The 25,165-nt window shown below is 35.2% G+C and overlaps 1 protein-coding gene across 1 annotated transcript in view; it reads left to right on the top strand.

The window, feature by feature from the left end:
- TAF4B (TATA-box binding protein associated factor 4b) overlaps positions 1–25,165 on the top strand; it is a 126,317-nt gene that overhangs the window by 75,089 nt on the left and 26,063 nt on the right. Inside the window, exons 12-14 of the mRNA XM_025429265.3 lie at positions 337–462; positions 6,977–7,033; positions 22,766–22,876. Coding sequence (XP_025285050.1) covers positions 337–462; positions 6,977–7,033; positions 22,766–22,876 — 294 coding nt within the window. The remainder of the gene's footprint in view (positions 1–336; positions 463–6,976; positions 7,034–22,765; positions 22,877–25,165) is intronic.

The following is a 25,165-nucleotide window of genomic DNA, read 5'->3' as shown; positions in this document are numbered from 1 at the left end:
TGGACAATAATTTAACTGAAAAGATTTAGACTATAGATACATGGTACACTTTCTTGCTTTCTATTTGCTATTGTTAGGATCTACTTGGCTTCTCTTTTTTCCCCTCTGAATGTGGCCTACTAGGAAAGCTCTGAAATTTAAATGCTTAATCACCTCTCAACTTTTAAGGATGACTAAGGTTCTTTTTTGTTTGTGTCATCAGAAATACCAATAACCTTCTGAAAATTTAGCCCTCTATGTACATGGGTATTGTTGTTAGCTGATTTATAATACCTAATGTAGAATGTATTTAATCCTAGGATCATTGTAACACTTTCTTTTTTTCTTTTTTTCCAGGCAAGTGAAAATTACATCCTGTCTAGTGATACCAGATCACAACTCAAGTTTCTCGAAAAGCTAGATCAATTGGAAAAACAGAGAAAGGATTTAGAAGAAAGAGAAATGTTACTTAGGGTAGCCAAGGTAAGAGCCTATGTGATTTATGATTGACCATGACCTGGCAAGGAGGTTAGAATTGGCTTTATTATTGGCCAACTGTCCTGTTTTTATTAGGCTTTTAGATTTCTCTGAAGGACTTCTTTAAATGAAATTATTAATAAAATCTCTCACAGCCAGAATGATGTGAATTTCAGTAATTATTTTAAGAGGTATAATCTTTTGTCTCCTCATTATCAGTTCCTGTGTGTCTAGGATCATACTTACTACCCCCAACTAAAAATTGTTTGTTTAAAGATTTATTTATTTGAGGGGGGGTGGGCAGAGGAAGAGAGAGAGAGAGAATTTCAGGCAGTCTCCCTGCCCAGCATGGAGCCCCAGGCAGGGCTTGATCTCGAGACCCTGAGATCATAATCTGAGCTGAAATCAAGAGTCTGGACACTTAACTGACTGAGCCACCCAGGCACCCCCCAAGTAAGAATGTTTTTTTAAAATGTTCAAGGTCTTTTTAAGGATATAATTTCATAGGTGCCAAGTTGAATTGGAGAGAGGAAAGTTTGGAAATTTATGGGTAAAATTAGGATTAATAGGATTATATGGAACAAAAATCTGCCCAGAATGGGCAGAAATGGGTTAGAGAATAAAAGAACAGGTAAAAAAAAAAAAAAGGTATTTATCTTATAAATATATATAATATTTTTATTTTTTCTCCTTTATTGGAACATTTTCCTGGACTGTTAGTGCTAGATGAAAGGAAAACTAGTTTTACAGTGATTTGCCTCCTGTTGCTTCACATTTCTCTGTACGCATAGTCCTAAAGGTTGGGCACTAGACTGATTTTTTTTGTTTTAAACACTTTAGTTTTAATTTGTAGTGTTATTGGCAGCCTCCCCGTTTAGAGTATTTCACATACTAATCACTTTTTTAAAAATTAATTTAATTTGAAGTACTTCATACTTACAGGAAAGTTGTCAGAACTATACGAAGGATCCTCATCTCCTTTTCTCAGATGCCCCCATTTTAAACACATACTGCATTTTCTCCATCTCCACCTTTTCTATACACACATGCACACACACCCCTTATCATTATTCTCTTTCATCTCTGTGTCTTTCTTTCTTTCTTTCTTTCTTTCTTTCTTTCTTTCTTTCTTTCTTTCTTTCTTTCTTCTTTCTTTCTTCTTCTTTCTTTCTTTCTTTCAGATTTAATTTATTTATTCATGAGAGACACAGAGAGAGAGAGACAGAGGCAGAGACACAGGCAGAGGGAGAAGCAGGCTCCATGCAGGGAGCCCGACGTGGGACTCAATCCCAGGCTGAAGGTGGCGCTAAACCACTGAGCCACCCGGGCTACCCCTTTCTTTCTATTCCAAGGTTTTTTTTTGTATATTTACAAGTTGTACAACTATCATCTCTAATTAGCCTTTCTCTGAACCTTTTGAAAGTAAGCTTCAGCCCTGAGGTCCATAACTTCTAAACGTTCTAGCATATATTTGTGAAAATAGGACATTCTGCTGTATAACCCAGTATAACACTGCCATGTAATCCACAAACCCCATTCAGATTTTACCAACTGTCTCCTCCCAGTCTCCTTTTCCTTCATGGTCCATTTTCCCATTCAACAATATGTGTTTCATTCGGTTGTCATCTCTTCAGGCTCCTTTAGTCAGATTTTATGACTTTCTCTTTGATGTCTTTGACAGATTTTAAGAGTACAGGCCTCACCATCTGTAGGGTGACTGATAATTCCTGGGTTCATCTGATAGTTCCTCATGACTTAGGCTATGAATTCTTAGCAGGAATAGATACATTCTTCTCAGCTAATCCTGTTGTAAGACAACCTTGATCACCCAGTCATGTGGGTGCCTGCCAATTCTCTCCATTTCAAATTTGCCATTTTCCCTTTTATAATCAGCTTTTCATAGGAAGGTATTTCAAGATTATACCAATATCTCCCTCCTCACCAAACCCGCACCTATCAACTTTAGTGCCCATAGATGATATCTACCTGAATCAGCTACCTCTATGATGGGCACTACTTATAAATATAAAAGGTGATTTTTTAATTTTCATCATCTTTTAGATTTACTAGCATTCTATGTGGAAGAGCTTTTCTTTCTCTTTTATTCATTCATAATAAAATGGCCTTGGATTTCTATTTGATTCAATAGATTATAATCCATTACTATCATTATTTATTTTGATACTCAAATTCCTCCTGAGTGGGAGACTCTTCCAGCTGGCACATCTGTCTATTACTCATGTTGCCATCATTCACTGAACTTACTCTTACTTTTGGCACAATTTATTCCAGGCCCAGCTTTTGCTTGTCTTTCCTCAGCCCTGGAATCAGCCATTTCTACAAAGAATCCTGCATCTTTTTAGTTGAGAATGTTATCCGGAAACCCAAGAATAGAATGTACAGTGTGCTCATTGCTACATGTAGACCCTCTCAAATGGTGGACAGATCTGGGAGATAAATTTATGGTGTATGTATATTACACATGTAGTGTATATATTCTAAAACCATAAGTTTATATAGATACCTCTGACTCTAGTATCTTAGGGCTTTGTCTAGCCTAAATCTTTCTGTGTTTATAAATACTTTTTCCACAGTCAGAAACCTGACTCTCATTATCCTTGATATATTTACTTATGTCTTCAATTTACTTATTTGCTCAGTCTAACTAATCTCCAAACAGCCATGCTGGCTGCCTCCTCTGTTTGCTACCACTGTTTCCCCTGCCCTCATTTCAATGCCCAGGTAATTGGCAGTAATGCCCACCAGCCCATGCTTTGGTCAGTCTCTCTAGCCTTTCATCATCTGGCATTCTTGGCCACTGATCTATACCCTCATGTGCTCCAACCCCCCACAAGGATGTCGTGCACCACAACCTTATCACTCTGCTGCTTCTCAATGGCCCACAATCTCAGTCCTCACACTCACCCCTCTTGCACTGGGAAGAACAGCTGGGATAGGAAGATGCTCTTCCTTGACCCGTCAAGTATTTTATAAACAAGCACACAGCCAGTGTAATGAAGTGGTTTATTGGTATTTTATTTCCAATTACTATGCTGCAAACAAGATCATAAATTATTAAATACTTGTTTACTTATTATTGGATATAATATTTTATACTCTCACTCTCTCTTGGTTTTTCTTTCTTTACCAGACTTCTAAATATTAGAGTATCCAGGCCCAGTCCTAGGGCTTCTTCTCTGCTTCTGTCTTAAATTTATATTTCCAACTCAGTCTACCTTGTGGAACTCTGGACTTGATATAGCTAACTGCCTACTAAGTCTCCATATGGTTGGCCAATAGGCATCTCAAATATAATGTGTCCAAAAGAATTTCTGATTTTCCTCCCCCCATAATACCTTTTACTCTCAATAGGTTTTCCTAACTTAGTAAGTGACACTATTATTTGCCCAGATGTTCAAGCCGGGAAATCCTAGGAGTCCTGTCCTCTCCCTACATGCAGTTCACTTCCTGTTGTGTTTCCCAAGTGTATTAATCATCTTCTGTTCATCACCGTTGTCACCACTCTGGTCTAAATCATCTTTCAGTGGACTTTTAATAAAATGTCTCCTAACTGATCTTTTCCTTCTACAATCTGTTTTTCATACTGTTGTCAAAATAATGTTTTCATAACAAATCATGCGTATCTCTGTTACTTGAAAGCCTTTAGTGACTTTCTCTTACACTTAAAATAAAATCCAAATTTCTTACCAGATTTTAAAAGATACCTCTCATATCCCTCCCTTCTTTACTTGCTCTGCTCCAGTCACACTGACCTTCTTTGGGGGTGCCAAGAGGGCATTGTAGACTGCTAATTAGGCATCTCAACCTTAAAGTTGAGTTCCCATGTCCTACATCTACTTTGGCCTTTTACTGCCTTAGAAAGTTGGCATTCTCATCTTTCTAATTGCTTAGGCCAGAATCCTAGGAAATCATCTATTCTCTTTACTTCACACCCTACATCCAATCCATAAATCTAGTTGGCTCTGCCTCCAAAATATATTTCAAACTAATCTCCTCTGCTATGACATTAGTTCAAGTTTCCCTCACCTTTTTCTAAAACCACAGTTGTTGTAGAGCAGTCTCCTAAGTTGTTCTGGAAGCCTGTGCTTCTGATCTCAGATCTCTACAGTGCTGCATCCATTGCATAGCAGCCAGAGTGATGCTTCTAAAGTGTGGTAGCAGTGGCATGTCACTCCTGTGCTCCAAGCCTTTTAGTGGCTTTTTAAAATTATAACTAGAATTAAACCCCAACTCCATATCTTGGCCTACATGGTCTCCAACGTTATCTCTTTCAACTTTTCTCTATGGCCCAGCCACTTAGGCCTTCCTTTTTTCCTCAACTTTCCCAGGCTTGTTCCCATTTTAATGCTTTTGCAATAACTGTGCCTTTTGCTTATTCTTCCCCCAGAATTTTGCGTGGCTGCCTCCTTGTCATTCAGATCTCTACTCAAATGTCACTTCTCTCAGATGTCTTCTCTCCTGTCCTAGCAAAGAAGTACCCCACATACATTCCTTTCTATCACATTATCCAATTTTCTTAATAGTGCTTATCATTATGAGCAATTGTATTTATTTTTCCCCATCATAAATGTGTTACATATCACAACTGTGTTTCATTTTTATAAAATTTTTTGTTTTATTTTTTTCTCTTCTTAAAATATAAGTCACTCAAAAGCAGAGGCTTTGTCTTGTTATTTCATTTCTATATTTCCAGGCTCAGAATAGAGTCACACAGAGTAGAATTTATTTATGAATAATTAATAAAATATTGGTTGACTGATAAAAACTTGATACTCAAATGTGCCCATTTCATACTAGGCAAAAATCATACACTTACAAATATATAACATACATACACATTTTTAAATAAATACATATGTACACACTTATTATCCTTCTTTTTTTTTTTTTAAGATTTTATTTATTCATGAGAGACACAGAGAATCAGAGGTGGAGACACAGGCAGAGGAAGAAGTAGGCTCCAAGCAGAAAACCCAATGCAGGACTCGATCCTGGGACTCCAGGACCACACTCCGAGCCAAAGGCAGACACTCAACCGCCAAGCCACCCAGACTGGGTGACCCCTATTGTCCTATTATTATAAGTAGAATAATAAAGGAGTTTATTGTAGTTCGGGCTAAAGTTAAGTTGTTTTAGTAGATAGGAGACAAAATGAAGAAAAAAGTTACTGGCTTTTGGTAGCCTTATATAGGTAAACACTTAATATGTTTAAAATTACAAGGCATTCTTGGGGTGTGTGGGTGGCTCAAGTCCATTAGGCGGCTGCCTTTGGCTCAGGTCATGATCCTGGGGTCCTGGAATCAAGCCTCATTGAGCAGGGAGTCTGCTTCTCCCTCTCCTGCTGCCCCTCCCCTTCTGGCTTGTGCTCATTCTCTCTCTCAAATAAATAAATAAAATCTTTTTTTAAAATTACAAGGCACTTTTAAATCTAAATGGCTTCTTTCTTGTACTTCCCTTTAACAAAAGTACTGAATCATCAGTAAAACATATCACATAACTTAGTAAATAAGAAAATATTTTAGCTTTTATTTTGCTAGCTATATTTAGTTAGCTGATGTTGCATTTCATAGAACAAATATTCAGCTTTATAAGGAGTTAGAAAACAGAATGAGAAAAAAGAATACTTCTGAGCATATTTCTCAGTGGACAGAAGTTCATAGTCTCAGAAATGAAGTCCCTTACCTTTTGCTTCATCATAGCATTGCATATAGAAGGTAGCTCTCTCCTTCTAGCAGTCCTGTAAGATTATTTATTTTTGAATGTTGAATTGAATCAATATGGAAAGCAATATTCAATAAAAATTTATTAGGCATTTACTTGTACATAGTATTCAATTGAGTGCTATGGAGGACCCAAAGATGACAAGATAGTCTAATGAAAACGTTGGGAAGTATTTTCTATATAGTTTTTAAAAAATCATACTTTGAAGGAGATTGATTTGGTTCAAAGTCAGGTTCCTGGTATTATATTATCTATTTTTGTTTTTATTTTAATTCCAGTTAACATACAGTGTTATATCAAGTATACAATATAGCGATTCAACAATTTCATACATCACCCAGTGAGATCCTTGATTTTAATAGTCCTTGAAATGCCATGTTTTTCCAAAATGGCTTCACCTGAAGATGAGCCAGTGTTGATTGCTTTCCTTCATTTGAGCCAGCAATTATCCTTCTTTTCTTTCCCTTCATCTGTACCATCCATTTTTTAGTTTTTAGTGTTCTAACAAGAACAACGTCATGCCTCAACTGGACCTGACTGACATTGTTAGCATCATTTTCAGTATAAGCTTCCTCGGGGCTAGAACTGCAGCAGCCGGCCCAGATGATGAGAGGGAGGGGGCGTAAAGGAGGGAGTGCACCAGACTGGGTTGAGGCATTTTCCCCCGGAGCTAAGGTTTTCAATCACAAGAGAAAATTGTCATTTATTAAATATTTAACGGCAACTATGGTGTTTAGATGCTAGTAATTTCTATTAAAATTTTCTTTTCCTTTGATAGAGTCGTTCCAATAAAGAAGATCCAGAACAGCTGAGATTAAAGCAGAAAGCCAAAGAGGTAGGACTTTCAAGTTACCATGCTTGTCTTTGTGTTGGAGGGAAGGTTGGCAGCTCTCTCCTGGCAATTAGGTCAGGGTTTATTTTGCTGTTGCATACCATTTGCAGAAGCCTTGGGGAAAGACAGGAACTGCTGAAGGCAAGGGCAGTCCTTCAAATGAGGTCAATGAGTTATGTGCTCTCTTTTTAAAATTTATTTTCAAGGCTTAGGCCTGTCTAGAAATGGCTCTTTGTAAAACTACAGCAGTGTACTTGGAGGAATATAATGTGGGATTAAAAAAAAAAGAAAGAAAGAAACTTCTGAGATTTAGCATCTGGGACTGTACAATAGGCTACATTTTTCCAGGGTAATTGTTCGTTTTGTAAATCTGATACTGCTTATAATTCTTTGGCTGGGAGGTGGTACTGGGATTTAGTTTTAAATGGAAAACGCCTCTGGCTTTTAATTTTCTGGGCCCAGCAGTTTTCTGTTCTGGAATGGAGCCCTTGTTTCACACAGTTCATGTTTAGCTGCAGGGGTTTTAGTTTATAGCTTAGACTGGTTAAGCTTTTACTCCCAGAGGCCTCTGCATAGCAACTGTAGAAATCAACAAATAAGTTCATTTATGTCTGCAGCCTCCTCTCAGTAGCTGACTTTTTACATTTCCCAATATCCATTTCCTGACTTTTCTAGCCCCAGAGAAAAAAGCTCCACTAATTGGAGCTTATTTTAATTGAGCCTTAATATTGGATCTCACTGGAGTTGCCCCCAGAGCTGCTGAGAACAGAAGGAAATGAAAGTACCTAAGGTTGAAGATGTGGTGTGTGTTTGGGTGTGTGTGTGAAATTTTTCACTTGACCTACAGATTCTTTTCCCTGCTGAATAAATCATCAAGCCTGTTCACATTTCTGATTAAGGATCTGACAGCAGACGATAATAAAGACAATTGAGGTGTGAGACGTGTGATATGGAGCTGAAGAAATTGGTTTCTATAGTTACTTGACTGATTTCATGCAATTTTTAAGGATCTTTGTGCTAAATAAGAGTGATTTCCTGAGCAACCTTTTTCCTTAACTGTGCCTCTTGAACTATGAAATTTGTTGTTGCTTAACATTGCAGCACTCGGCTCCTAGGTGCCAGCAGCAGCAGGTTATTTATGAATGTTTTAAAGGCCCTTATTGTTTGGATTAATGTAGGAGCTGAGGCAAAACAAATGGAAATCTAGTAAGATTCTTCCAATCGATGTGGTGTGTTTTCACTAAAATAGAGAAGGAAAATGCATGAACTCTGGATGCAGAGGTTTCTGGATTGAGATCAGGAGAACTGGAAAGGAAGAACATTAGAAAGGATTGAAGCCAGAAACATTTCATTTCAACAACAGAACACTTCTCATACTCATTTCTTTTTCAGTGGAAAATTTATCTAAAGATATTATCTAAAAAATTAGTATGAGAACCTTACCAATTACTCTCTTTAAGAAAGCCTGGCTTCATAGGTTATTTGGGAATGGGCAACCTATTGTTGTTCTGAAGCACAGGCATTCCCCTTTTTTAAATTAAGGACTGATTAGATGCTTATCATACTTTCTTCCAATTCTACCTACTTTTGGGAAAATATATATCAGAAAGCTTGCCCTTTTATCTTTAAAAAAATTTTCCTGTCTATTCCTCTTTCATAAACATCTGGATTGATTAATTTTTCCTTCAGGTTTGTATAGAATGATTTTATTTGGTTGGTTTTTCATTTAATGTACTTAATTATTTCCTGAGGAATGAATAGGTGGACAGTATTTTTATTTTTTATATTTATTTTTATTTTTTGTGTAAATGTGTAAAAAAAAAAAAGGACCTCTCAATGAGAGCCGGTGGTAGCAAACTTGTTTTTTACCCTTTTTGCACCTCCATTATTTCTTTTTCCTAGCAAGATTTAAAGGACTGTATTTCTCTCAAAAAAAAAAAAAATATATATATATATATATATTTTGAAAGTTTTCTACTTGCTTACTATCCTAAATCTTTGTTTAAAAAAAAAAAAAATCAAATACACTGGCTTCATTCCAAGAACAGAGACACTCTTTTAGTTGCAAATGTTTGAGGAAACTACAATATTGTCATTTTTGTCATTCCTCTGTCCCCTAGAGCTTTTAATAACTTTAATATTCCAAGGGTCTCTAATTTAGAATCAAACACACAGGGATACCATATTTTGGTTGCAAAAATCATTGACCTTATCTTCATATAGAGTTGATAGAGTTGAAGTGTTCTCTTGTATGGTAAGTTGTAAGGTTATCATTTGGGATATGCCAATTGTTATCACACTGGTATAAACTGTAAAGCTTTTGTTTCTATTGTTATTTGATATTTGGCTCTCTGGGCAGTTTTCTTTGTTCAATTGTGAAAATTAGCATGGATTTCTTTCAGTTGCTCTATTTGAAATTGGTTTACTTTCCTTTCCCAGGTAACTACCTACCTGAACTGGTCATAGGAAATAGATTAAAGAACAGCACTTTATGAGTGCAGAACTCCAAGGAAATCTTTAGAGAAGTTGTAGGCTTTATTGATCCTGGGAAATGTTTTAGCAGTGATGTTTGTCATATAAATATTAAATCTGAACTTGAGTCCCCATCATATACACTTTTATAATTCATGGTGGTTTCAACTCTTAAGGATTAAGAGTTTCAATCTTCATCATTTCTCTTGTGCGTTTTCTTCTAATACCATTTTAGTGTCTATTCATTTCTTCTTTGCATTCTGGGTATAACGACAAACTGTGTTTAATTAGGCAGGTGTTTATAAAGGTGGTTAATAATTTCTTTTCATCCTTCCTGTAGGCTTCTTGCGATTTTGTCATTCTTTATGGCACTTAAAAAAATAGGCTGCCTGTGGGATTTGCCTCCAGTCTAGTCTCAGTCCATTGAAGTAGCTCCGGCTGCATACTGTTCTTATTGACCTGACAGGTTATCTGTCTATTTGAAAACCTTCTTGTTGTCTGGCTAAAGTGTCTTTGGGTATCTCTGTAATTCAGACATTTTAGTTTCAACTTTGGGGCAGTTCCCCCCCCCCCTTTTTTTTCTGTTTTTGCCTGAAAAAAAATAAAAACAATAATATTATAAGCATTCTATTGTTAACTTTATATATTAAATATTGATACTTTTAAATTCTGATTTTTAAAAATTTTCCTACTTTTCCAAAATGAAAGTACTGATGTTCCTCCATTTTTACCATTTATGAAAGGTTTAAAATAGATTACTAATTGCCAAATTCTAACTTCAAACAAGTAGGTACATCTTTGCTTAACGCAGCTGTAGACTTGTCGAAATATGTACCGCTTGTCCTAGATTACCATCTAGCCTTCGACGTTTTCTTTTCTTACCACATCATCCAGAATTCTGAGGGGCAAGCCACTGACCTTGTAGTTCATATATCCTGATTCCTTAAAACATTTGTTATATATAATGTGACCCTTATTTCCTTTTGAGTATCTTCTTTCTCCTTTGGGAAATGTGAACTCAGCACATCTGTGCAGAGTAAGACAAAGAATTCATTTACTTCCTTTTAACAATTCCTAGCATTCCCACTTACATATGTTATCAGACAATAGGAGAAAGAAAAAGGAATGCAAGACGTGTACCTGCTAGTACATTAGCTTCCCACTGCAACCTGTAGAAACTGGGCAAAAGTATTAAATGATTAAATTGTGTGGCAGATTAGAAAATTTGAACCCTGAAGTACTTAGGATTTTTGTTTATAGAAAACATAGAACATAAATACTACAAGTAGTGCAATTCTCCATAAGGTATTATTGTACAAGAAATAAAATAGTGAATCACAAGACTTGTTACTGATTAGAAAATGTTATTTCAGTATGAGAAAGACAAAAGATATTTTTTAAATGAAATTTTTACAGATATGGAGTCAGTGAAATGTGATACTTAAGGCTAATTATTAAATCATCGCAATTTCTATTTAAAGTTTTATGCTTATTCTGCGTGAGCCAAAACTCAAGAAACACTGGACAGGATAAAGTGAAACTTGTCATTAAAAATATATTCTATCAGTCCAATTAATTTAGTGTGGAGAAGGCATTCTTAAAATGACAAGTTGTGAAAAGCTTATGTACATAGAGAAAAAGGTGCAAATATTTCAAAACACTGATAGTCCAGGACAGTGGTTCTCAAACTTTGGTGTATGTGAGAATTATCTGGAAAATATGTTAAAACACAGTTTGCTGGGCCCCATCCCAAGTTTATGATACAATAGGTCTGGGTTAGGCCTGAGAATTTGCATTTCTAATAGATTTCCAGGTGATTTGCTATTGCTGCTGTTGCTCTGGAGATCATACTTAGAACCATTGGTCTAGGAGGGGAAGGAAAATCCATCACTGTTATTTTCTCCTTGACTAAATGGTCATAGAAAGTCAAACAAAATACTGTGGTTTGAGAATCTAAGAGTTGGCATCTTGAGCTGGCATAGTCTAATTACCATTCAATGAGTTCTCTCGGAGTCAGGAAAGGTATACTCATTTTCTTAGTGGGTATTTTTACAAGAGACATTCATTGGTTGTATCTCTTAATTGGTATACCTTACATAGGAAAGGTAATATTTTGTTTAGAGCATCATCAGAAGATTGCATGCATTAATTTTGAAGTATAGGATTTGTATGGCTTGAGAGACATTCTACCTTTTGGTAGAAGTATGTATTATAAATGAAATTGAACAACAAGTCAGAAGTCTTTAATTCTAGATTCAACTAGCCTTTGTCTGCATCTCACTTTGGAGAAGTTAATTTACTTCTTTGAACTTACTCCCATTTCCTTCTACAGTCGATCCTTGAACAATGCATGATCCTCCTATGCAATCGGTAATCCACATACAACATTTTTTAAAGAATTTATTTGAGAGAGAGAGAGCACATGAGCAGGGGGAGGGGGAGAAGGACAAGCAGAGTCCACACTGAGCAGAGGCCCAACATGGGACTCAATCCCAGGACCCGGAGATCATGACCTGAGCCAAAGTCAGACACTTAACTGACTGAGCTACCCAGGTGCCCCCCCATTTATAACTTTTGACTCTCCTCAAATGTATTTACTAATAATCCTCTGTTGATGAGAAGCCTTACTGGTTGATTAAAATATAGTTATATATTCTGTATGTTATATACTATATTTTTACACTAAAGTAAGCTAGAGAAAAGAAAATGTTATTAAGAAAATCATAAGGAAGAAAAAATACATTTCCAGTACTACACTACACTGTATGGGAAAAAATCACATATAAGTAGACCCATGCAGTTCAAACCCATGTTGTTCAAGAGTCAACTGTATTTTAGATTAATGTAATAGTACATGCTCTGCTTACATTACATAGCTGTCATAATTTAGGAAAAGGTCAGGTTTTATAAAAGGAAAAAATAGAAGTTTAAGAACATTAGCTATAGAAACAGTTAAGATAGAAGCCATCAAGCTCTTAAATAAGTAAACTTGGGATTGACCCATGGATATGTTAGTTTTTTTATGTGTGTGTTTTCTTTCAAGAAGACCAGAAAGAAGATTGAAAAGAAAAAAAAAAAATGTAAAGGGAAGACATAAGGGGAGGGAAGTTCTATAATCTAATGCAAATTATATTTGTATTAAACAATACATAAATTATTATGTTTAAGGAAGAAAGTCTAATTGAGATTATGTGGAATGTGCTATTTTCCTGAAAGGTAGGGATGAATTAGAAGGGTTGACTAGCAAGGCCTTGGACTCTACATTCCAGATTCCAAGTATCTCAGGTGTTCTGGACAGTGTCTTTGACATCATAAGAACTAGTGTTAGTGGTTAGGAGAAAAAAATACTCAGACCATGTGTTGTTGAGCTTGGTGAAATGCCTGACTAATAATTTTCTTTGAGGGGTTGAAAGGGATCCTGTGTTTCTATTGTGGTATTCCTGAATTTTAGGTGAGGTAAGGGTAATTTTTTGTAACTTGTTTTGTTGGTTCCTTTGGGTTAGGGTTCACTGTTAATAGTGTTTAATATGGTACTATTTGCTTCTTTTGTAGTATAATTTAGGATTTAAACTTGTTTTTCCCAGTAGTTTGCAGTAAATTAGAAGTGATTATAAGCATTACTGAGAATTTTAGTTTGGTCAATCTTTACAAAGCATATCTAAAATTCTATTTAAATTTTTACTATTAAAAAAAATCTGTTATTTGATGGTAGGGTTTTATTGTTATTTCTGTGTACACTTAATTATGAAATCTAAACAAGACACTATTCTTAATTCTTTGCTAAACTCAGAATCAGTAGTGTACTTTATTTCTCTTGTTTTTTAGATTCTTTCAAATATTCCCATTTGGTGGCATTAGCTACTTTCATCGCTACTAATGTATGTGTTGTTGGACAGCACACATAAGCTTTGAGGGAGACATTAACTTACCTCTCAACTCCTTCCTTTGCTTTCTGCCTTATTATCACTTTCCAAAAGTTTGTAGCAAAATCAGACTGAAGATGACAGTGCTTTGTGTTTTTGGATCATTTGTTACAAAGGACAACTCTGCTGTTGCGTTTTGTACTTTCAGCACTTGCATTTTATTTTTTATGCCTTGCCTTCCTTAAGCACAAAAAAGAAACACATTTTTGGATTTCCCATGGTGTCAGTCTCACAATTATCTAAATAATTTAGTCCTTCCTGTTAATGTGTCCCTATATTTGAGGAGGGACTATGTAATTCTTGATTTATTCATTTTTCATTCTACTCCTCTAATTCTGCCTAAGGTTTTAGATTCTGGTTTTATTAATTTTTATTTATCCTTGGTTTTTGTCCTTCAAAATTATGTCCTTAGCATCAAGAAGTACTTCTATTAAACTTTACCTCTTAGAGCTTATGTGATCTTTAAGGAAACTTATTAACATGTGTTAGACTTGATTAAAGTGAATATTGCCATGTTTTTATTAATTTTTATTTATCCTTGGTTTTTGTCCTTCAAAATTATGTACTTAGCATCAAGAGGTACTTCTATTAAACTTTACCTCTTAGAGCTTATGTGATCTTTAAGGAAACTTATTAACATGTGTTGGACTTGATTAAAGTGAATATTGCCATGGTTATACTTAAAAATGAACAGAGACACGTAGTAAACATCAGAAATAAAATAATCTTCAACTGCCATTGCTCTGTTGCTCTTTAGGGCACTGACTTGAATTTTAGGGGACCTCTGCTTGATATCAGAAAGACTGTGTGATAAGGGAAATGAAGGCTTCCACCTTTTTCATTAGCCATAAGGAAGGAGTGGGGGTACTCTTAAAAGAGAACCTGCTAAGCCTGTGTGGACCAAAGTATGTATTGCTAGTGTAAGTGAGCAAGCAGGCATAAGTTTTATGGAACAAAGCCTAGTAGGAACATAACTTAATAGAAACCTGTTGTCAGAATTCTGATTAAACCAGCTTTTTAAAGGTTAACGGAGTAAAAACACTCCACACTGTCTGCCACTGAATACAGATATAAAATCTAAACAGAATGCACAGAAAAGCTATTTGAAGGCTTTGAAAAAGTAAATGGTAGACAAATTGGGGAAGATGAGAATTCAAAATATCACTAAATCAGCAGTGTGGTTGCATCCCTCTTTCACCTCCCCACCCCTATTCTTCTTGCTGCTTACTATCACAGACATACAGTCTGTGACATACAGTCACAGAAATGGATGGCAAAGCAGAGTAACTAAAGCCCCAGCTTTTTGGTCCATGAACAAAAACAGGAGCCTAGGGAATCAGAAATTACAGGGAATATTGTGGAATAAGAAGAGCTCAGGATAGGAACCCTATATTATTATTTAAATTTCTAGGCCTACTCTTTAGCTACACATTTGTCATATGTGAATCTGATTCTAATCAATATACATAAAAACTTTAAGAATGGAACTAACAGAGGCCCCTGGGTGGCCTAGTTGGTTAAGCGACTGCCACTGGCTCAGGTCATGATCCTAGGGTCCTAGAATCGAGCCCCACACTGGGCTTCCCTGCTCAGCAGAGAGTCTGCTTCTCTCTGCCCTTCCTCCTGCTCATGCTCTCTCTCTCTCTCTCTTCCTCTTTCTCAAATAAATGAAATCTTTATTAAAAAAAAAAAAAGAAAAGAAAAGAATGGAACTATCAGAATACTGAGGTCCCAGACTGAACACTCACTGAATGATACCTATTTGGAACAGATCCAAAGGGCACAACAAAGGCTTTGAAGACTGAACTGATGTTGAAGCTTAAGCCCACAGAAGACATATTGCAACTTGTGGCCTAAATCTAACTGGCCTATTTTACATGCTGAAATAAATATCATACTCTCAAGGATTTAAAGAAGACCCAGAGTCTTTATAATATTTAAATATTCAGGTATTGTTCAAAATTACTTGGCTTGAAGAACCAGGAATAAAGTTCTAAAATGAAAATTTTAGAACTGAAGATGATAGTAATCGAAATAAAACACAAGTTGGATCGGCTAGATAGCAGAAAAGAGATGAAAGAGGAAAGAGTCAATGAACTTGAAGATGGACAAATAGAATTTATCTAATCTGAACAACAAAGGGGAAAATGGATCGAAAACAAAAAGCAGAAAAACAGAGCCTCAGAGACCTGTGGAACAATAACCAAAGGTCATTAATGTTGTTGAAGTCTCAGAAAGAGTAAGATGCTAAAAATATGTTTGAAAAAATAAATGGCTAACAAACCCCCAAATTTAGAAAAAGACAGGAACCTAAAGATCCTAGAAACTCAGTGAACTCTCAAATAGGGTAATCAGAGAGAAACTAAGGTCCAGTCACATCTAGTCTTAGAAAACTAAAAACATAGAAAAAATTCCTGAAACTAGCTAGAGAAATGTATACTTTTCCAATAAGGGAACAGCAATTCAAATGATTGTAGATTTCTTATCAGAAACCATGGAGACCAAAAAGAAAGTGGCAACAGATTTTTAAAGCACAGTAAGAAAAGAACTGCCAACCAACCTAGAATGCTATATCCTGTGAAAATACCCTGCAGGAATTAAGGTGAAATAAAGACATCGTCAGATGAAGCAACAAGTATAGAATCTGTTGCCAGCAGAGGAAGTTGAACTTCTTCAGAATGAAATGAAATGATACCAAAGGGAACCTTCAAACATCAGGAATGAAGAAAGAGCAACAGAAATGTATAATAGACTAGTTTTCTACTTTTAAGCTTTTTAAAATATTGAAAGCAAAAATTATAACATTGTCAGGGATTTTCAATGTGGGTGTCATATACCTGGAGAGTAAAAGGATATAAATTTTCTGTATTCCACTTGAAGTGGTAAAATATTTGTTCTGAATAGACTGAGAATTTAAGTAAGTTTTGTAATCTCTAGAACCACCACTAAAATAAAATTTTAAACTATCTAAATACAAAGCTATCTATTTTGTATACAGTACAAAAAATAATAAATTGAAAACATTAAATATGTTCGAATAACCCAAAAGAGGTAGAAAAGGGAAACATGAAAAACAGTGAACAAACAGAAAACAAATAATAAAATGATGGACCTAAGTCGAAACCTGGCTAAGTCATATGAAGTGTAAATGGTCTAAATGTACCAATTAAAAGATAGAGATTATCAGAATGGATTTATTTTTTTAAACTTTTTTTTTTAATTTTTATTTATTTATGATAGTCCCACTGAGAGAGAGAGAGAGGCAGAGACACAGGCAGAGGGAGAAGCAGGCTCCATGCACCGGGAGCCCGATGTGGGACTCGATCCCGGGTCTCCAGGATTGAGCCCTGGGCCAAAGGCAGGTGCCAAACCGCTGCGCCACCCAGGGATCCCTATCAGAATGGATTTAAAGACTACAACTAAACTATCTACAAGAAACTCATTTCAAATGTAATGATGTAGATAGGTTAAAGTAAAAGAAAAAAATGTTTATGTTAAAAAAGAAAGATCTCAAATCAATAATCTAAGCTTTTACCTTAAGCTGATCAAAGAAGAGCAATATAGACCCAAAGCAAATAGAAGAAGAGAAATAATAAATAAAAGCAAAAATAAATGACTTCAGCTAACAGAAGGAAAAAAATAGAGATAAGTAGTAAAAAACAAAAGCTGGTTCTTTGGTCCACAAAATTGATAAATCTCTAGTAAGACTGACAAAGAAAAAAATGATATAAATCACAATATCAGGAGAAAGAAATGGAAAATCACTATAGACTCTACAGGTGTCAAAAGAATGAGGGGGAATACAAATGAACAACTCTATTCAAGTAGTTTGACAACTTTGATGAAATAACCAGTTTCTTGAAAAACTCAAGCTATGAAAATTTAGCCAAGCAAAGTAGCTAACCACAGTAGTTCTGTAATTATTAAATAAATTGAATTTATAGTTAAAACTTTTTAATAAAGAAATCTCTACTACAGATGATTTTACTTAGTAAATTCTCCTGAACATTTACAGAATAATTAACACCACGTCTACACAATTTCTTCCAGTTCATCTTATAAAACCAGCATTACCCTAAAAACAAACCAGAAAAACATACAAAGTAAGAAAACTACATTTCAGTAACCTTCATGAACATAGATATAAACATGTTCAACAAAAATATTAGCAATCAAATCTAGTAATGTATAAAAATAATATATCATGACCAAGTGGACCAAATTAATATTTTATATTAATATATAAAGAGAATATATCTTGACCCAAAAATGCAAAACTGGATTAATATTCAAAACTCAGTAAATATAATCAACCTATTAACAGTCTAAGAAAGATCATATCAATTGATGCAGAAAAACATTAGATAGATTTCACTGTGTATTAATAAGAATAACTCAAGAATCAAGGAATAGAAGGAACTTCCTCAATCTGATAAAGGACAGCTAATAAAGCCCTACTATTAATATTATTCTTTTTTCAATATTTATTTATGAGAGACACAGAGGGGCAGAGGGAGAAGCAGGCTCCAGGCCGGGAGCCCGATGTGGGACTTGATCCCAGGTCTCCAGGATCACGCCCTGGGCTGAAGGCAGCGCCAAACTGCCAAGCCACCTGGGCTGCCCTAATATTATTATTAATGGTGAAATGACCAGATGCTTTCTTCCAAAGATTAGGAAAAAAGACAAAGATGTCTAATTTCATCACCATTACTCAGTGTTATATTGCCAGTACAATAAAGCAAGAAAAAGAAGACATACAGAGATTAAAGAGAGAGAAATGAAACAGTGTGGGGTTTTTTTTTTTTTTTGTTCTCTTAACTATGTCTTTCATAGTGCAAATGTTTCTAATTTGTATGAAGTCTAATTTATCAGTTTGTTTTTTCAACAGACCTGTTTTGGGTGCCATGTCTTAACTCTTTGCTAGGCCCTAAGTCACAAAGGTTTTCTTTTACACTTTTTGATAGAAGCTCGTAGTTTACATCTTCAGTTAATTCTAGTATAAGGAGTAAGATTAAAGGTCAAATTTACTTTTTCACATGTAATGTCCAATTGCTCCAACTTTTTTTGAAAACATTATGCTTTATACCTTCTCAACTGAGAATATGGTCAAAAATCAACCATATTTATGTGGGTATGTTTCTTAATTCTTCATTCTGCCTCATTATTCTATGTGTCTTTTCCTTTTTCAGTACCACATTATTCTGATTACTGTAGCACTCTATAAGTAGTTCTTTAAATCACATGGTGTAATTCTTTCAATTTTTTCCCTTTTTTTTTTTTTCAAAATTGACTTAGCTTTTCCAGTTCCTTTGCTTTTCCTTTGTTTTCTTAAAGATTTTATTTATTTATTCATGAGAGACATACAGAAAGAGACAGAGACATAGGCAGAGGGAGAAGCAAGCTCCCCTCAGGAAGCCTGATGCAGGACTTGATCCCAGGACCCCAGGATCACACCCTCAGCCAAAGGCAGACACTCAACCACTGAGCCACCCAGGCGCCCCTAGTTCCTTTGCTGTTTCATATAAATTTTACTTTCATTTATTTTATTTTGTTTATTTTTTTAAATAGGCTCCACACCCAGTGTGGAGCCCAACGTGGGGCTTGAACCCTGAGATCAAGACCTGAGCTGAGATGAAGAGTTGGATGCTTAACCAACTGAGCCAGCCAGATGCCTCTCCATATAAATTTTAGAATTAACTTATCCATATTTGCAAGAAAAACTTTATTGGAATTTTGTTAAATCTATAAAATTTTTTAGAAAAGTAAGATGTTTACTATGTTGAGTCTTGCAGTCCAGGAACACAGTGTGTCTTTCCATTGTCTATATTTTATTTCTCTCATCTGCTTTTTATGATCTTATCGAATACAAATACCCATATGTTTTAGATTTTATACCTAAGTTTCCAGTTGTACCTTAATGGTATTTAGAAATGATTATTGTGTGTTCACCTTGCATCTTGCAACCTTGCTAATAAATTCATTTATTATTCCTAGGAGGACTTTTATTTTTGTTGTTATAGCTGACTTGAGGTTTTCTGTTTAGATGATCATGTCACTTTCAATCCTATTTCTACCCGCAAGCCTCTAACTCAGTGCCTGGCTGTTTTTACTGAACTCGGCTTACATATCATCTTTCCCCACTTGTGTATGCCAAATCTGCATTAATGCCCAGAATGTTCCTCTGTTCTGGTTAAAAATGCCTAGTTTTTCTCTATTGTGCTGGCCAAGATACATTGTTTTTGAGAAAGTTTGTTGTACATAGGGCAGACCAAAACTATGGTCAGTTTCAATTTTTGTTAGAGTTTTGCAAAATTTTAAAACATTGTGAGATTTCAGAAAACCAAAGTATAATTTGCAGAGTGGGAGAAAGTGTTTGACTACATACATATGTATGGAAATTTGATGACAGAGGCAATTTAAAAACTTTTTATTTGTCGTGACTATCTAGGAGACACCATTTTTCTCCAGAGAAAGATTTTAAAATATAACTCACTGTTTGATTTGTGCTGTAGGGTAGGTTAACTAAAATTGTATTTTGTAATCTAGAAGTTCTAGATTGTGACAGAATCAGATTCTAACACTATGTATTTTATTTAAAAGGCCAGCACCAACAAAAGATAGTTTCTGACTCCTGAAGATAGCTTTCTAGCAATTTATATATAAGTAAACCTGCAATTTAGAAGAGGGAATTTTGCCCTGTAATTTGTGAAGCAAATGAAGAATTGTTCTCCTTTTTTTTTTTTTAGTTGTGTTTTCTTCTTTACTAAAGACTCAGTTACCTATGCTTTGTTTTTTATCTTTCCTCTAATATTATAAAATAATCTGAATGATCTTTTACTTTGTATTTCGTCCAATTTTCATCCTGCTTCTTCTTTAATATGTTCAAAATTTGGTCAGTGCTCTCTTTAAAAGAATATTCTGTGTGTGTGTGTGTGTGTGTGTGTGTGTGTGTGTGTCTAGTTCCTCAACAGATTTTCAGTTGGTTATCTTGGAGCCTGATCTTGTTTGAATATTTGTTTAGCAACCAGTGCCAGGTTCTTTCTTCCTTTCCCTCCACAGTCATAAGATTTTGATGGTAATTGAACATTCTTCCTCTTCTGAAGAAGCTTAAGGACCCATGAAGTAATATTTTATTTTGACTTGGTTATTATTTTTTTTCATGAATACCCATTTGACACTCACCTGCCTTCATGAAATGATGCTCCTTCATGCATTTATTTTCTAGTTTTAATGTCTTATTTATCTGCCTTTTGATAGGGCATTTTTCATGAGTATATAGTTTAGTACACACATACTAAATAATACCTTATAGGCTTGGATATTCTGAGTTAATTATGAAAAAAACTGTACAGCAAAATAATACTTTCAGTTTTTTGTTTTCAGTTGAAAACCTGAATAGAACAAATGCTGACCCTCTCTTTTTTTTTTAATTTCAAGTTTTTATTTAAATTCAAGTTAACATATATGGTAAAATTGGTGTAATACTCAGTGCTCATCAAAACAAGGGCCCTCCTTAACACCCATCACCCATTTAGCCCATTCCCCCACCTATCTTCCCTTCATCAACCCTCAGTTTGTTCTCTAGGTAAGAGTCTCTTATGGTTTGCTTCCCCCCTCTCTTCTTTTTCTTCCTCTTATCTGTTTTGTTTCTTAAATTCCACATGAGTGAGATCATGTGGTATTCATCTTTCTCTAACATAATTCACTTAGCATAATACATTCTAGCTCCATCCATGTCATTGCAAATGGCAAGATTTCATTCTTTTTTATGGCTAAGTAATATTTCTTGTTACACACCTATACACACACCCCATATCCTCTTTATTCATTCAGCAGTTGATGGACATTTAGATTCTTTCCATAGTTTAGCTGTTGTTGATAATGCCCCTTTGAATCTGTTTTTAGCCATTCTGACAAGTGTGAGGTAGTATTGCATCATGGTTTTGATTTGTATTTCCCTGATGATGAGTTATGTTGAGCATCTTTTCGTGTCTATCAGCCATCTCTCTGTCTTCCTTGGAAAAATGTCTGTTCACATCTTCTGTCCTTTTTTAACTGAATTACTTGTTTTTTGGGTGTTGAGTTTGATAAGTTCTTTATAGATTTTGGATACTAAACTTTTATTACATATGTCATTGCAAATATCTTTTCCCATTCCATCAGTTGCCTTTTAGTTTTGTTGATTGTTTCCTTCGCTGTGTAGAAGCTTTTTATCTTGATGAAGTCTCTATGGTTCATATTTACTTTTGTTTCCCTTGCCTCCAAAACATGTCTAGTAAGAAGTTGCTACAGCCAAAGTCAAAAAGGTTGTTGCTGCCTGTGTTCTCCTCTGGGATTTTGATGGCTTCCTGTCTCACATTTAGGTCTTTCATCCATTTTGAATTTATTTTTATGTATGGTGTAAGAAAGTGGTCCCAGTTCATTCTTCTGCATGTCACTGTCCAATTTTCCCAACACCATTTGTTGAAGAGACCATCTTTTTTCCATTGGATACTCTTTCCTGCTTTGTTGAAGACCATATAGTTGTGGGTCCATTTCTGGGTTTTCTGTTCTATTCCATTGATCTATGTCAGTTTTTGTGCCAGTAACATAATGTCTTGATCACTATAGCTTTGTAATATACCTTGACATCTGGAATTGTGATGCCTCTGATTTTGCTTTCTTTTTCAAGATTGCTTTGGCTATTGGGGGTCCTTTGTGGTTCCATGCAAACTTTGTATGGTTTGTTCCTTCTAGCTCTGTGAAAAATGCTGATGTTTTCTTAAGCTCTTAAAGCATGTCTTCCTTAGTAAAAGAAAGAGGGAGAGATGAATACATGTATAATTTTACTTTTCATATTCTATTATAGTAATTAATATATACTTTTCAATGTGATTGTGAGCATTAATTTTTAAGGAAGTAGTTTGTAAATCATACAGCATTGAACTGTTTCCTATGAAACACAAAAACTGTCTTTATTTTCAAGTAATTTTTCTTTTAATCTGAAAAGATTGATTATAGTTTGGCCAATTTCTCTCCAATTTACTGTGCAATATATTTTTTAGGCATTTCTCACCTGTGATTAACAATAAATTAAGCTCTAGATGCCTTTCTTTTCTTGTTTTTCTTCTATTCTATACTTCTTCCTTACTTAAATTCTGCCTCTTCTGTTTATAGATTCAGGACTAAAGAGTTTGTTGGAGTAAAGAGATCAGGAAACGATATGCTCTTGGCTATTAGGGGAATCTTTTATACTATAACTTATTTGATGAAGAACATAGAAGTAGGATTAGTGATCAATTTTTTCTCCCTTCTGAGCATGCCTGTGTGTAACCATACTTTTTTTTTTCCCATCTTCTAGTTACAACAGTTGGAGCTTGCGCAGATACAGCATAGAGATGCTAACCTCACAGCTCTTGCAGCCATTGGACCAAGAAAGAAGAGACCACTAGAATCTGGGTCTGGAAGTGAGGTATTAAAGTCATGTTTGTTATTTTATTTTTCATGCCAAGATAGCAAGTCAGAAGGATGCAAAGGTATATAGTTTACCCTCTCTACCATGCTTGTGCTGCCAAATGCTTGTTAAAATTCTCCTTTTCCTGTTTTGTAAAATCTTCATTTTCCTTGGTTTTTAGGATATATATCACCTTGAACTACTCCTTCCTGCTGATTACCTATTTTACACCTCCTCCTGTCCTCCATCTCTAGTCATACTAAGTCTCATTATCTCAATATTTTATTTCTGTACATTCTTTCCAGGGGTCTTCCTGCTGTGTATCTAAATATCACTCATCTCTTAAGCTCAAATTTACCCTCTTTATTTATTTCATGAACCCCAACTGTTCATTTCCTCATTGACTTCTTGTCTCAGTACATAATGTGTTTGCATGGCAAATTATTCACTGTTCCTTATATGACGCATATTTTTTCTTTGTAAGACTTTAAATTTTTTGAACAAGACTGTAATTCTATCCATTGGTATTCCTCCACAGAATCAGGCACTTATATACTCAATAAAAATCATTAATTGTTTGATTAGCACCAAGGAAGGATCTTACATCTCTAGAGCAAATATTTGATGTAATGGTAGATTTACAGATCTATCATCAGGATGAGATAAAGGTATGGTAGAGCCCTGAGATAGGGTCAGCAATAAGAGTCAAGTCTCATCTGTAAAATTGCGGTGTAAAATTTAAACGTGCTTTGAGACAAATTTCTCTCTAGCATTGACCCTGAACACTGACAGTTCCTGAATGAATGATAATCATCCCAATAGAAGGATTTAAAAAATCAGTTGTTTTTCATTATAAATGTAGTGAATGTGATGTGTTCGCATCCCCCCAAAAACCACAGTATAAAAACGTTTGAAAAATAAATGCTTCCTCCACAGACTTCTAGTCCCCCCATCTCTTGCTCAAGCAGATGTCTCCATTATTAAGATTTTAACATAGCCTTCCAGAAATTTGTTATGAATATGGACATGTATCTCATGGGTGTTCACAAATCCATGTTTGATTTTGTTTTTACTTAACTGGGACCAAACTACAGTTATTGGTTTGGGTTTTGTTTTTTTTTTTTTTTACATTAAAATTGTTTTGTACCTGCTACAAACAGCTACAAACATGTTACTTTTGAAACCCTTGCCCACCCATGCCTGGAACAGAGTTTTCCAAAACTTGGGCCATTTGTGGCTTCATTCCCCTGCCTGGGCAGCTGTTCTTCCTGTAACTCAGTCCCCTGTTCTCCAGTCACTGTGGGGCCTGCAAATTGTAGCAAATGGTGTTGGCATTTAGGCCTCTGTGACAATCAGGTCCCTGGTGACCTGGAAAGCAGCAATGAAGGAACTTAGCTGAATCTTCTCATTGGTGCCAACAGAAAGTCTGTACTCTATGTCTGCCACTTTGGTCAATAACTGAAGATGGAAAATCAACTCTGTCCACAAACAAGTGTATTTTTGTTAGAATATTATGTAGTGCCAACCCATTCAGCATTTTAAACTCTGCAATATTTCTGTAAGCTGTAGTGAAGTCCTTTTTTTTCTTTTTTTTTTTTTAAGATTTTATTTATCCATCTGACAGAGGGAGAGGGCAAGCAGGGGGAGGGCCAGTCGGAGAGGAATAAGCAGACTCCACACCAATCGTGGAGCCCAATATCAGGCTCAGTCCCAGGACCCTGAGATCATGACGTGAGGCAAAACCAAGAGCCGGACACTTAACTGAGCTACCCAGGTGCTCAATAATTTTAGGTGGTTTTTTTTTCCTTTATGTTTCTATCTGAGAAAGGTCATAGATTAGGAATCGGGGGAAATGTATTCTTGGTATTCAAATAGATATAAAATCAGTTTATATCTACTGGAGTTAAAATGCAAAATTACTGATTTTTAAATTTAAAAACAGATGTGTGTGTCCTGACTTGTATATAAAATATATTGAATAGTATGTTTGGTGTTTCTTTAGTTTTGAGAATTTGGGTATGTATACTTTCCCCTGTATTTCTTGGACTCTAAGCTTAGATAGTTGTCAGATTTTACTATATTATATAACAGCCAGTACTTTAAGTAATACTAACCTAAACTAAAAATACCCATTTTAACGAGCTGCTGACATTTTAGTATGATCCTTATTTTGAAATAAGTTAAAACTACTTTTTTGTTGATTTTTATTTGTGTTTTAAGGCAATTTGTGTTTAAAGGCAATTTTCTTTAAAAATGTGAAACTGGAGAGAAGCCTATTTTATGTTCTTTTGATGTTTAAGTTTATTG

Source organism: Canis lupus, chromosome 7, assembly GCF_003254725.2.
Source record: "Canis lupus dingo isolate Sandy chromosome 7, ASM325472v2, whole genome shotgun sequence".
NCBI classification, from domain to species: Eukaryota; Metazoa; Chordata; class Mammalia; order Carnivora; family Canidae; genus Canis; species Canis lupus.
The sequence above is the reverse complement of the archived record's forward strand: the minus strand, read 5'-3'. Positions and strand labels throughout refer to the sequence as shown.